At 44.6% G+C, this 14,946-nt stretch overlaps 1 protein-coding gene across 1 annotated transcript in view; it reads left to right on the forward strand.

Annotated features, from left to right (window-relative positions):
* The window catches only part of ZCCHC14 (zinc finger CCHC-type containing 14), a 48,016-nt gene that overhangs the window by 23,965 nt on the left and 9,105 nt on the right, over nucleotides 1-14,946 (forward strand). The window contains exons 3-5 of the mRNA XM_054296276.1: nucleotides 10,752-10,825; nucleotides 14,333-14,404; nucleotides 14,630-14,739. Coding sequence (XP_054152251.1) covers nucleotides 10,752-10,825; nucleotides 14,333-14,404; nucleotides 14,630-14,739 — 256 coding nt within the window. The remainder of the gene's footprint in view (nucleotides 1-10,751; nucleotides 10,826-14,332; nucleotides 14,405-14,629; nucleotides 14,740-14,946) is intronic.

Below are 14,946 nucleotides of genomic sequence, written 5' to 3' on the forward strand. Positions count from 1 at the left end.
TTGTTAGAAGTGGGGTTTGTTTCATTCTGTAGACCCTGCTAAAGGTCTGCAGGTGAGTCTGGAGATTCAGAGCTTCAGGACTTGGAGATTTTTAGTGGATGGGATCTGGTGGTTTTTGCATTCTTTTAGCTCAGTTTCTGGGCATCTCATTGCCCTGGCAATAAAATGTACTTTTTGGGCTTTTCCCTGCTGTGTTTGCTTCATAGATGTGTTACAGTTACCCAGTAGTGGTGTGGTGTCTCCAAATCAGTTGAACTGCTGAATTCGAACTTTCTTCTGCCTCTTTGAATCACTGGTCAGGTCTTGTCTGGGATCCAGCAAGAAGGAACAATGAGTTGTGCAGAAGGAGAAAAGGGAACAAGAGTGTTAAAGCCTGAGAACAGAGACACGAAAATTGCCACAAAAGGGGAAGCTCACAGAAGCGGCTGTGCAGGGATGTTTGTTCCTCCCTGAGCTGAGCACTGAATGCATTTGTGGCTCTTGGCAAGACTGTCTGTACTCAAGGATTTTCTATTCCACATGAGTCCCTCAGTCTGGTGTTTTTGCACAGCGTGCTAAGAGAATTTTTGTTGCTGTTAACAAGGCTATAATTCCTTAGAAAATAAAAATTGAAGCTGCTATAAAATGCCTTTGTCCTTGCTGCTCCTGCCTGTTATTGCAGCCTTAGTCATGAGTTTCCAGTGCTGAGCCTGGTCTCAAAAAATGCAGCAAACAGCACGTGCTTATTTCCAGGAGCATTAAACCCTGCTGGCCTGGAGCAGCCCTTCCAAAGCAGGCAAGCTGCTTCCTTCATGTGCCTTGGAGGCTGAAATGCTGCATTTCTGTGCACTTGGAATCCCTTAACTCCTCTGGCCAGGGGCAGGAATCCTTGGAGCCATCTGATCCCGGGGCTGTGGTGTTTCAGCACCAGATGCCCTTCGAGCCAGGGCACGTTGGCTGAGCAGCTGCAGCCTCCTCCCCTCCCTCTGGGCTCCAGCCATGCCGATATATGGTTACAAACTGCACCCTCAGGCTGCAAAACAAACAGCCCTGTGGTGGGAGAAATGTATATTTATATATGGGGCACTCCAAGCTGAAATCCTGCCGGGCAAATCCTCGTCAGATGCAGCTGGGGTTGGGTTCAAGTGGGGTGTTTTAATAGAGCTACAAAGGTTATGATTAGCTGAGTGGTCTAAAATCTTTATTTAGTCGTGAAGTGAATAAAATCTTGGGTGATGGAGATAAACTAATGGGTAATAACAGCTTTAGCTCAGTGTCCATTTTCCTCACGTCCAGCCAAGGTGGTTTGTGGTTAGTTCAAGGTGCTTTGTATTTCCCTGGGTGTTGCTGTGAGACTCCATTTGCCCATTGGTATTTAGGGCACTGCTCCACACTTCAAAGCAAGCCCAGCTCATGTCCCCAGCTGTGGGGACCAGCTCAATGTGTCACTTTTTGCCCGTTCTGGTTTCCTTTCTGAGGGTGGAATCCTCTCTCTGAGCTCAGGGGAAGCAGCTGCTCCGTGCAGAACTCAAACTTCAAAGCCCTCAGCTCAGCTGGGTTGGGATATTTGGGGTTTAGGGGAGTCTGGATTTCTGGGCTTTGCTGCACTTTAGCAAAAAAAGGCAAGTTTTCTGTCAGTTTTTCCATGGAGAGTGACTTTGCATGTGTAATTTTGTAGGTGAATACAACTTTCAGATCAGAATTAATCATGAGGCTCACCTTGGGTTTGAGGGGCTCAGGGAATTTTATGTGCCAGAGAAAATCCTTTCTGGGGAAAAGCAGGAGATTTCTCTGTGATGAGCAAAGCTCCTCTTAAGAATGAGAAACAAAGCCAACATTTTGTTTAAAAGTGCTCTAAGAATAGTAAATAAAATAAGCACTCCATCAGATAAAACCAGACTAAATATACAACTGCAGCTTGCTTACCCAGAAAGTAAAATTATTTATATCCAAAGTTGAACATTTCTCTTGATTTCAGAGATGTTTTTGTTAGATAAATTCAACACAGGCAGCCTGCTTATTTAAATTTTCTGTACAAGGCTGATGTTAATGGTTACTGGAGCTGCCCTTCACCCCAGGCTCTGGGGCTTTGCTCACTTCTGCAGGAATTCTTTTCCATGTTTCTGAGCTAACAGGGAGAAGGAAAATGAGTCAGTGAGCAAATGAAATCCAGAGCTACATCCAAAACTTACACTTCTCACTTGTGTGCAAAAAGTTGATCAGCTGCAGTTGCAGTAAATGCAGTGTGCAAATGGAATTCCTGGAGCCCACAGGGCACAGAACCTGAGCACATGTTGAACCCCACTGTGACTGATAGCCCTGAATTTGTTGTAGAATATCCTTAAACCTTCAGTGTTGCACATATTTACCTAAAATCATGATTTTTTAGGAAATTTTAGGACTGCTGTGATAGGATGGAAGGGAGAGGAGGCAGCACAGACACTGCTGTGGTGGATGGGGAGGGAGAGGAGGCAGCACACAGGATGTGCATTCCTAGAAGGATTCTCCCATTTCCATCTCTTTGGGGTCCTGGAAGTGCCTTCAGTGATGCAGGAGTTGTTAATGAAGGTGAAATTATTGGCCATTACCTCAACAGCTCTGGAAGCAGCAGCATGACCAGGCTCTGGGCCTTGCTCACTTTTGCAGGAATTCTTTTCTATGTTTCTGAGCTAACTGGGAGAAGGAAAATGGGTCAGTGAACAAACGAGGTCCAGAGCTACATCAAAAACTTACACATCTCACTTGTGTGCAAAAAGTTGATCAGCTGCAGTTGCAGTAAATGCAGTGTGCAAATGGAATTCCTGGAGCCCACAGGGCACAAAACCCGAGCACACATTGATCCCCACTGTGGCTGATCTCTCTGAATTTGTTGTAGAATACCTTTATTTCCCTAAAATCATGTTTGAAAATGCCATGGTATCAAATCCCATCCTTCAGGATTCCTTTTCCCCTCCTTTCTGCCTGATGTCCCAAAGAGCTGCATCTATCCTTGGGTAGAACTGTTGGAATTCAGGAATTTATTGCTGGGTTGTCCCTGATCTAAACTCCTGCAGCCTTTTCTGGCTCTGTACACAATTTTTGCACCCAGAGCACCATTCCAGATCCTGGGGGATGTTCCCAGGCCCAGCCCCTGCCCAGTGCCTTCTGCTGGTGCCCACATTCAGGAGCTGTTTCACAAATCTGGCCAATCCAGCCCTTGCTGGGTACTTTATTCTGCAAAAGCTTTTTCTGCCCTCAGAAAAGAAAAGAAAAAAGGGAACTCATCAGGCATTTGTGTGCTCAGTGGGCATGGCAGGAGGAACAGGGATGCAAAGTGGCCTCAAGGATTTGGGCAGAAAACCCTTCAGAACAGTGCTTGAAGCCATTCTCAATTCTTTTCAGAGCAGCTGAGTGGTTCTTCAGGCTTTTACATTTTCCTGTCCAGATGGGAGCTTTCCCCAGCCTCCTGCACAGGCACTTTGGGGTTTTGGGAAGCTTTTGAATCCAGGGAAGTTGCACAAACCATCTTTAGGTTGATTGACTTTTGTGGTTGGCTGAAGTGCTGACAGGATCATTCAGGATTACTCCAAAAATGCATGAATTCAGTTAAAAGCTGAGCTATATAGGTTTTTTTTTTTTTTAATTTTAAATATCTGTTTTGGAGAAACATAAGAAGGTCACTTAGTTGGCAGCTCAAATCAGCCAAAGTGAGGAAATAGCAAGGACATGAGAACTCCTGGTTTGGTTGGGGTGAGTGATACAATCCCAGCCTGTTATTGCTGCTCTGGGCTGCCAACACTCTGCTCATGGCCTGGGGTTTCAAAAAAGCTCTGGAATTATTTCCTGTGGAATATTGCACTTCATAGCCTTGCTCTTCAATTAAAGCAGAATTGATTTGTCCCCTGAACTCATGGTGGAGGGATGTGTTGGTTTGGATCTTAAATACTCTGTGCATTGGAAGAACCCTTATTTTTCACACAGGAAAATGCCAGATCTGAGAGCTTTCCTTGCTGACAGAAATTTTTCATTATGTCTATGAAACTTTAATTTCCAGGGTTTTCCTGATGAGGAGCAGCCAGCCAGGAGATTTTCTTGCTAAGTAGTGAAACTGTTCTGTTTGCTTACAAGGTTTTTCCCTGCTGCACTTTCCTTTTCCATGGAAAAACTGTTGTCCACTTTTAGTTTTAAGGGATAGGAGCAGAAAACTGGATGGTGGATGTTGTTTTGAGGCTGAGCAGGATCCAGATGAGTCCAACTCGAATTGTATCTTCCCTTTCTCTAGAACTTCAGTAATTTTAATTTTTTTTTTAATCTAAACATTCAGTTTAAGTATTTAACATTAAGTATTTAACATTTAAGTATTTAACATTCAATTTAAGTATTATTTACTTGCAGAAAGTATTTGAGATCACTTCATTGTACAAATTAGGCCTCTTCACATGGTGTTTTCTCCATCCATAACCACTGCAGGGTGTGAAGACAGGTTAATATCTTTCTATATTATCCTTCTGGAGAAGTCTGAGATGTCATTAATAAAATAACAAAAGGTCATTTTCACGTGACAACTCAATGCAGTGAACTGCAGAGAGAATTGCTTCATCTATTCCTACTTTTGACTTTTCTAGAAATAGCAAAATAAGATGATTTTCAAGAAGAAACATTTGATTTTTTGCCTGTTTTCCCCTCAATATTTGAAATACTTCTCCATGCTGTTGAGTGGGAGCATTTCCCCCTCTGCTGTCTCCACAGACAAGCTCATGGCTTGTCCATGAAGTGAATGATGCTTCAATTGTTTGCTGCAGTTCCATGCCAGGGTGTGTTGGGTGGTCTGGAGCAGTTCCTGTATCTGAGCACCTCCTGTGCTCCTGCTCTGGTCTCTGGCCCCTCAGCTGGGGCAGATCAGAGATCTCTGGGGAGTTTGTGCAGCTGTCAGTGTGTCATGGACACACCAAGGGGTGCTTTGGCTGGCTGGGGAATGGAGCAGAGCTCAGCTTGAATGGTTTCAGTGCCATCCTCTCCAGATCCTGAGTGTTCAGAGGTGGAAACTTTGGGATGCTCTTCCAGGGAAATCTTCCTCTGAAATCACCTCAGGGACACTCAGCAGGGCCAGCCTTCAGTGACAGATTATTAGAAGATGATATTATAATTAGAAGATTATATTAGAAGATCTGTTAGAATATCTGTTAGAAGATTATATTGTCATTCTGTGGTTTGTTAAAGGAGTTTCAGTAAATAAAGACAATGATCTGAGCTCCTGGGACAGTCCCCATCCCTGGAGGTGGCACTGGGCTGGTGACAAGGTGGGATCTGTCACAGCTTGGGCTTGATGGCCTTGGAGTCTTTTCCAACCTCAGGGATCCTGGGTTCCAACACCAAGTTCTTGGCACCCTAAAGATGCTGGGCACATTTAAATCTCAGTTCTCATCCTACAGATTCAAACCCTAATATTTGATTCTGCAGGTTTTCCTCAGGCCTCCATTATTCCAGTAAAAAAAACAATTGAAGTTTTGATGAGTAGGAAACAGAGAAATCAAATTTAGTGATGAGAAAACTCAGTCCTTGTGTGTTTGTGCAGAGGAGGATCAGTGTCTGTGCTGGGAACAAGAGGGGATCCTGGATTTTTATCATAGCCTGGATAAAAAGCTTTAGAAAGATTTAAAAAGTGAAAGCAGGAAATTTTCTACAAAACAGCCCAAAAAACCACCACCCCTCTCTTAAGCTGGTACTTATAAGCAGTCAAAAAACCCAAACAAAAAGCCCACAAACCCCTTTAATTTCTGCTCTTTTGTAGCCATGAATGTGCTTTGCATGGAGCAAATAAATTCTTTTCTGTGTTTTCCTTCCCTCCTGCCTGTGTATGTGGGAATATAAATCCTGGAGGGTTTGTGGGGAACCTCTGTGGGATTTTGTTCCCAGATTTTGGCATCTGCTGGGCAGCAGGAATTGGGTAATGCTGCTTTGGAAGCATTGCTTCAGCACAAAGAGGAGATGATGATGCCTTGTGAAAGTGGTGCTGCTGCATTTCTGCCCACTTGTGTGTAAACAGGGATGTGGAAAGGATTTTATGAGGTCCCTTTTGTTCCACTTTTTCAGCACAAACTCACTTGCTTGTCATGGTTTGATGCCTCTTTCCATGAATGAAAATCTAATAAATCTTTTAGTCCAGAGGCCTCATTTATGATTATGGCCTCCTATAGAAAGCATTTTGCCTAGGGTTTTTGTTTGTCAGGTTTTGGTGGGTTTTATTTGTTTTGTTTGTTTGTTTTGGGGTTTTGTTTTTATTTTTGGGGTATGTTGTTGTTGTTTTTTAACCTAGTTTTTTATTATTTACAAATAGCTTGCAGCCTTTCTGCTGGTTTTGGTCAAGTACCACAAACCAAAATGTTCAACCCAGTTTCAGGAGATTCAGATTTTGCCACCTGGGGAGTGGCATTTCCATGGTACATCCCACCCAAACTGACCCTGCATCCTGGGATTTCATCAAAGGAAATTCTCTAGGTATGGAGTGGGGAAATATTGGATTTTATGGAAAAGGGCTGGGCCACAATCAACACTCCTGATTTATCTTTAATTACTTTACTTTTTTACTTTACATTTTCAGGAGGAGCACAAAATTCTCAGTTTGGACTCAGGCACTGATCTATCTAATCCTTTTATTAGGATGGATCCAGCAGCTGTAAAGAGGGAATTATTAAAAGATCAATATCTGATTGATGTGGCTTCTCAAAATGTCTCTTCTGCCCTTGCCCACACCCAGAGCAGGTTTTACCCTGACCTTTTCCTGCCAGGAATGGCAAATCCTGAAGGGTTGGAATTGCCCTTTTGCTTTGTGTTGCTGCTGACATTTTGGGAAGGGGAGGAGATCCAAGCTCCTGCTTTTTTTGGAGAGGGAAACCAGAAATCCAGAGGATTTAACACCTGGTGTGAGCAGAGGGAGGGAATTGTGTGTCCCTTCACAGGAGCACTGAATGAGCAGATGAGAAACGCTCCAGTATCAGCCAAAGGGGTGAAAATCCCCAGCTGGAAAACAGAAAATAGGAAATAGGAAAAAATAGGGAAAAAGCCCTCAGGAAATAGGAAAAGTAGGGAAGCAGAGCTGACTAAAATGTCTGCAGGCTCCTGGCTGCTTTCCCTGGCTCTGGGGCAGGGTGGGAGGCAGGGCTGGGGCAGCACAGAGGTGACATTGGTGACATCGCTGCTGGCCTGGCTGTGCCTCAGGGCTGGAGGGTTCCACACTCAGCTTTCCATGTGGATACCACGAAATGGACTCCAAAACTACATGGAAAATGCTTCTCTTGTCTTCACAGAAAGCAGCAAATAATAGTAATAATTTAAAAACCCTTAAGGGATGGTGGCAGAAGGTCCTGGCAGGTGGTGCCACAGCCCTGATGGAGCTTCTGCTGCGCCCTGAGCTTCTCCAACCCCCTTTGTTTTCCTGTCCCCCTCTCCTGGGGATCCCATCCAGCTGTTCCACTCACCTGCTGCAATTTCCCAGCTATTTCTGGATAAATCTCCACAGCAGAAAGCCTCATGTGCTCCTTTGCCAGTGTGAACATACTCGGGGAATCTCCTGAATTAGGAACTTGAACTTTGGGAATCTCCTGAATTAGGAATTTTAACTTGTTGTGTCCCCTGGGTTGGGAAGTTGGAGTTTTGCTGAATTCAGCATCCTGAAAAGCCATCAGTACCATGTGTCTTAATTCTGTACAAAGGGTTTTCTGCTCTGGACTCATTTATTGGGGTACTGAGTAGAGTCAGCTCTTTGAGCTTTTGAGAGTAAAAGCAGTAAATAAAAATCTCTTTTTTTTCTTCCCTTTGTACTTGGTGGATGGCACCTTTTCTTCTGGAGTTCTGTAGCACTGATTGAATAAAGTAAAGCTTCAGGGCAGGTTTAGGAAGGATATTTCAATAAAACCAACCAGAAGTTAAACAACACACAGAGTAGGTGAGAGGCCACAGAACACAAACATACAGCTTGATAAATTAAACAAGATTTCTTCAGGCTGGTGATGTTTTTCAGGATATCTTAGGTAGATGGGAGAAAATTCCTGGAGCTCTTTGTGTGATATGAGGAATTATCCAGCTGGTTGTCCCCAAAGCCTGTCCAGGACAGGAACTGCATTTCCTGCTCTAGAACAGAGCTCATCTTACAGGATCAGTGCAGAAATCTCTACCTAAAGGTCCATTTTTCTAAGTGCAGTCCTTTTCCAGGATAAATTCACTGCAGTGAGTTTTATTCACTGGGCAGGTTCAGCCCAGACTTGGAGCAGGAAAAGGTTGTGGCACTGTCAGCCCCCCCAAATCCAGGGGTGATTTAAGGTTTGTCATTAACCCACAGAGTAAAACAGGAATAGCTTGGGTTTATGTCTCTGAGTAATCCAATTCTGCTGCAGTTGCTGGAGATGAAAAATGAATGTCTGGAAGAGATGGGCTTTGAATCCTTTAGAAATGCCAAATGATAAGAACAGTTGCAGCGAAGTGATGCTGGGTTTGCTATAAACAACAAATGTTGCATAACACAGGCTGTGTTTCTCAAAACCAGATGTTGCAGCAGGTGACACCAGGATTTCTGCAAGTTATTTGCTCATCCTTCAGCTGCTTCACCACATTCCCCCTCTCAATACCCATTTTACACATTCTTTCTCATTATAATCCTGTAGTACTCACAATTCCAATCAATATTCAGTTTATTTTAGCTGTGATCACAACTCAGGGGGCCCTGAATTCTCTCAAATAAATGTACTGAGATAGATTTTTTTTTTAATTAACCTTTTCAAATCTTCATGTTCAAACCTTCATACCACTGAATATTGTGTGGATGGCTCAGCAGTGTCTGGTGAGCAGATTTATCCCTGTGGTGCTCAGCATGTGGCACAAAATCATTTCAGAAGCGTGAGAGGAACCCAGTGAAATCTTTTGAAAGGAACAAACCTCTCCAAAAAGCAGAATGTGCAGGAGAAAGCAGTAAGTAATGAATTGACATTATTCCTAAGCCCAGGGATTGATGTCATTGTAATTGGGAATTACATGGAGGAGGATCAGAACAGGAATGTTCATTTTCTCCATGTAAAGACAGCCACAAACATCTCCAGAGCTGAATTTGGGGGGCTTTCAGAATTTTCACTGTAAATAAAATTTAAATAAGAGATTTTTAAGCAGCCAAGATTCAGGTGGTGACATTAACATTTGTAAATGAGCAGGACCTGCAGAGCTGTGCCCAGCTCTGGGATTGCCAGTCAGGAATGCTGGAATGAGTCCAGAGGAGCCCAGGGAGCTGCTCCAGGGCTGGGACACCTGGGGGTGCTCACCTGGAGAGGAGAACGATCCAGGGAGAGCTCAGAGCCCCTGAAGGGGCTCCAGGAGAGCTGGAGAGGGACTGGGGACAAGGATGGAGGGACCGGACACAGGAATGGCTCCCACTGCCAGAGGGTGGATTTAATGGGATTTTGGGCAGGAATTGTTCCCTGGGAGGGTGGGCAGGACCTGGCACAGGTGCCCAGAGCAGCTGTGGCTGCCCCTGGATCCCTGGCAGTGCCCATGGCCAGGCTGGATGGGGTTTGGAGTAACCTGGGATGGTGGAAGGTGTCAGGGTTGGAACTGGATGGGCTTTAAGGTCCTTTCCACCCCAAACCATTCTGGGATTCTCTGAGGACACAATAAAAGAATTTAAAAGGTCTCAATGAAACATTCAGGCCACAGCTGTTGGCAAACAGAGGGAACTCAAGCTCTGGGTGGAGCCTCCCTGGGGACAGGGACAAGGGAGGTGACACAAGGCAGGTGGTGTAATGGTGCTGCTGTAATTTCACTGCACTGTTTTCTTGGGCACTCAGGAGGAAGTTCCATGTGCTAAACTTTGGTTTGAGTCTTACTGATAACATAAAAGTTAATAATAAATAGTGCTGAAAACAGGGTAACAGCTTGTAAATGGGGATTCTGTGGAAATAGTGACAGAATTCTGGGCTCTGCTTGTGAGGGCTGCTCAGTGACAACACACCAGGCATAGCACATGTCCCTTCAGGCACTGCACTCACAGGTGAAATTTTACTGACTCTGGGTTGGGATAATTCTGCTTTTGGAGTTTTAAGCCAATGTAAATTGGCTTTTTGTAGGAAAAAATTCATGTGTGTATCCCCATGAGTGCAGTCAAAAGGCAGGAGGAATTTATAAGAGAATAGAAAGTTGATGAAATAAAGGTTTTTCATGGTGAATTTCTGATCTGGGTGTCTTGGGAAGTGGGAGTCTCCCAGAACTCAGCACACCAAATATCTGATGTGTAAGGTGACCTGTGCTGGCATTCCATCCTTTCCACACTCAGATCCTGCTTTTACTTGCACCTTATTCCAAGTGAATTTTTGTGTGAAGCTGCAGGAAGGGAGGAGTCAGGATGTGAACAGAGCCATGAAACCACACTGAACTTGTAAAGCCAGGCCCTGAAAACATGGAGAGTTCTTCCTCATGCCAGTTCCCCTGGCAGGGATGGTGTTTGTTCCTTGATGCTATTCAGATAATTCCCTGTGTGTTATCACAGAGATGAGTGGGGTGATAAGAGCTTTGCTTGGAGTGGATTATTTGGGTTGAAACTGCTTGGAATGAAACTTTCTCAAAGCTGGAAAATAGCATGAAGTGGTGGTACCAACATTCCTGAGGGAGGAAGTTGGAACTGGGCACCTGGAGCACCTCCACAGGTCATGGGATGCTCTCAAAACAGGGCCTGGCATTTCCCAAAAGTCATCACTTCTGTCTCTATTTAGGAACATCCTCCTCATTCTTCTTCTCTCTTTGTTTTTCCACAGTGAGTGTTGAAAAAGTGGAATTGAAGGGGCTGGCACACAAGAAGAATGAAAGAAATGTTGAGTATTCCTTTGAGGTAAGTTTGGGTTTCCTTTCCTGTGAAAGAAGGGGGGATAATCCTTAAGGAGGAGTTGAGGAAATTGTCAAACTTTATTGTTAGATCCCAAAAATCCTTTGTGAAAGCAGAGCTCCTTTGGGACTGATAGCTTTTAATCAGTGATTTGAAAGTCATAAATGGCTGTGGATGATGAGGAGGTTGGTAGGTGGGGATTGGCAAAAAAAACCCAAAAAACATTTTAATGGAGGAAATTTTGGCAGTGTTTATTTAGGGGAAATACGATGCCACATTTACAGGGTATTATCCATAGCTATATCCAATGTCCATTCTTCTGCTGGAATGCAGAAGCCAGAGAGAATTTCAGTCTTAATCTGGACAAAGAACAATGTGGGCTCTGAGGGCACAGCTGCTGGAAAGGGGCAGGGAGGGAGGCTGTGGTGGGATGTGGCTCCAGAAGGTTGGGGAGTACAGAAAAGCTTTGGGAACTCCTCAGGGCTGAGTGCTGGGTTTCTCTTGGAGCTCTCAGAGAACCCATCACACCTGAGAGAGCCCAGCTACCCCAAACAGCATAAAATCAGCAGGATGGCTTCTGAGGCAGTGCTGGAAACAGAAAAAGGTTTAATAAAAGGCAAAATAACAAACTTCCAGAGAAAAACCAAGCCAGGGGCAAGAGGTTCTTGCTCCTGCTAGAACATCCCACAAAAGCAAATATTTCCTTTGTTCTCTTCCTTTTCTAGTGAATTACCTAGGTGGGACATTTTGGCTTCTGTCCACTTGGACAGCCCCAGGTTTGAGGTGAAGTCCCAAAGATCCTGTGAGGTGTCTTTGGGAGAGAAACTTCTGGGCTTTCTGCCTTTTTATGCAATGAATAATTGAGTCACTCCATCAACAGGGGGCTCATTGCTACACTTGAGGAAAATTCTGTGGAACAAGAGCTGAGGGAGCTGACTGGAGGGAGACTTTCACCACGGTCTGAAAGTGTAGGCAAAGGGAATAAAACCCTTCCCAGCAGAGGGGTGTTCATCCAGCAGGAAGGGCAGGGCAGGAGCTGCTGGGTGAGCTGCAGGCAGCCGGGCCTGGGTGGCAGTGAGGGCAGTGCCAGTGGCACTGAGAGTGGGAGCAGTGCCAGTGGCACAGAGAGTGGCACTGACAGTAGTGCTGTGGCACAGAGAGTGGCAGTGGGAGCAGTGCCAGTGGCACAGAGAGTGGCAGTGGCACAGAGAGTGGCAGTGGGAGCAGTGCTGTGGCACAGAGAGTGGCAGTGAGGGCAGTGGCAGTGGGAGCAGTGCTGTGGCACTGAGGGTGGCAGTGGGAGCAGTGCTGTGGCACTGAGGTGGCAGTGGGAGCAGTGCTGTGGCACAGAGAGTGGCAGTGAGGGCAGTGGCAGTGGGAGCAGTGCTGTGGCACTGAGGGTGGCAGTGGGAGCAGTGCTGTGGCACTGAGGGTGGCAGTGGCAGCAGTACCAGTGGCACAGAGAGTGGCAGTGGCACAGAGAGTGGCAGTGAGGACAGTGCCAGTGGCAGTGGCAGCAGTGCTGTGGCACTGAGAGTGGCAGTGGCAGCAGTGCCAGTGGCACTGAGAGTGGCACTGAGGGTGGCAGTGAGGGCAGTGCCAGTGGCAGTGGCAGCAGTGCTGTGGCACAGAGAGTGGCAGTGGCACAGAGAGTGGCAGCAGTGCCAGTGGCACTGAGAGTGACACTGAGGTGGCAGTGGCAGCAGTACCAGTGGCACTGACAGTGCCTCAGCCCCCAGCCCAGCAGCAGCTTCCCCCTGCTGCTCCTGTCCCACTGCAGGGATGAGTTCATTGTTCATCCCCTGGAGCGATGGCAGGGATGGAAATGGTGCTGCTGAGCAGCTGACAAACTGGAGTAAAGTATTCCAAAATTTGGGATGCACAGCCCAGAAAACAGCTTTGGTTTGTTTGATGAGACAAAGTAGAGGGTGAGAAAAGGAGAAACCAGAAGGAACCCAATTATCCACGACTTTCACCAAGTTATTCCTTAAAACTCCTCAGCATCTGTTGGGATTTTGGCAGCATTAACCTCTGCAGGGCTGGATTCATGGAGAATGTCCCAAATTTGCTGAATCCCCCAATTGTTCCAAATGTCATCCATCACAGACAGGATTTTTCCAAGGGCTTTTCAAGCTCTCTATGAAGCCTGCAGTTGTCTCCACTCCAATTAAGATCTCGTGAAACTTCTTTTCCTATTACAAATTTTTCTATAAATAACAGAAATTACTGTACCCAGTGTTTGCCTCAACAGCTTGAACTGAGGGAAGAGCAGAGACTTCAGCTGACTTGATAAATTGCTGTTTGCTGGGTTAAAAACCCAATTATGGAACGGTTTTGTTTTGTTTAGGAGCTTTGAAATAGCAGGTCAATGGACGGAGCAGTTTAGTGTTTGCAGTGCTATTGTTCCCCCCATTTACAATTCACATTATTGTTTTATAAGTATTGAAAATTCAAGTTTAAACAGAAGTCATGACCGTTGTTGAGTTATTACACTAGAAAAAAAGAGAATATTTCCTGTACTTTCTGAAATTCCTTGTGATTTAAAAAAAACTATTTATTTACCACAAACTTTAAAAAAAAATCAACCCACAAACTTGGTAAAACCGCTCAAGTTTCTGTCTTCTTTTCCCCCCCTTTTTTTTGTGTAACAACTCTGCTGAGAGGAAATTCCTCCCTTATGTAATATATTTTGAAATCCTCTCCTCTCCCCGCTCATTTTGGCAGCTTTTGGATGGCTGGAAAAACTTTGTGTATGTTTGGAGTTGTCATTGAAACGAATGTCATGTGAGAGGCTGCTCTGTGATCCCCAAACTCCCACCCAGCTCCTTCCCTATGATCCAGCTGCCTCCCAGATGCTCCAGTGGATATTTTGGATCCATAGGGATTCACCCCTAGCCTGTCTCATGCTGATTTTCCAAAAATCCTGATTTTTGGCTTGATTAAACCTCATCTCCCAAGCAATAAATGCTTCAATATCCAAGAGTGTCGTGGCTTGTTTGTGTGGGAGGAAATAGTGAATATTCCCTTTTTTTAGAGCATGGACAAGATGGAGTCTGGAGCAGGAGCTGCAGGTTTCACTGGGAGGGTTTTGCCTGGATTTTTGCTGCCATTCTCAATTTTTCTGGCATATGGAGTTGATTAATTAGCAATAGGCAGCCTTGTGTGGGGGGAGCCGTTCCTGTTGGACAGCAGATCCTACAAAGCAGCTGTTTTCTTTAACAATAATGAGGGGAAAAATTCCATTACTCCGTGGTTGCTTGCTTAACTCTGGATGTCTGCAGGGTGTAAGGGCTGTGTAAACTCTGAGGGCTTTTCCAAGCACCCAGAGCAGTTGATAAATGTAAAAACAGCAAGAATTGGGCAGCAATTTTGTCCTTGTGCACATAAAAAAGTGTTTCTTTCTTGCTGTCACCCATCACAACATCTGTGAGGGAGAGTTGATACCAATTAGTGAATTTTGAGGAACTAAATTAAATTAATTACTAAAGCAAATGCTTCTTGCTCCTCCCCAAGGTCCTGTGGTCTGATTCTTCGGTGACGTTGGTAACCAAATCTTCTGCTGAAGTGACTGAATTCATTTCAAAGGTAAAGACAATAAAAAAACACTTTGAAAAGGAAAAAAAATGTTTCTGAAAAGGAAAAAAAAATGTTTCGTCCCTCTCTCTAATTTTATTCAATGATACTTCTCAAAATGTGCCAAGATAATTCAGATTGAATTTAATAAAATATTTGATTTATAACAGGCAACGGCCTGAACCATAGAAATAACAAAACTTTTCAAGTTTAATTTGTCATATCCTCCCCCTTTAGCTGTCTCAGCTGTATCCAGAAGAAAACTTGGAGAAATTCATTCCCTGCTTAGCTGGTCCAGATTCCTTTTACCTGGAACGGAACCACATGGACCTGGAATCAGACCTGAGGTATGCTGGGATCTTGTGGGGTTTTCATCTTGACACTGAGCTTCTTTCACTGAGAAAAAGAAAAAAAACCAGGAAATAGAAATATTATCTCCATATTCTAAATTACTGCAAAGAAATTAGAGCCTGATCCTAAGCTTTTTTTCCTGGATGTTCTATTAATTTCAGTGCATAACATTTTTTCAGGAATTCTTTTTGAGAAATACAGAT

This window comes from Melozone crissalis, unplaced genomic scaffold (assembly GCF_028551555.1).
Source record: "Melozone crissalis strain CALT ecotype California unplaced genomic scaffold, PUWL_Pcris_2 ptg000007l_1, whole genome shotgun sequence".
Taxonomy (NCBI): Eukaryota; Metazoa; Chordata; class Aves; order Passeriformes; family Passerellidae; genus Melozone; species Melozone crissalis.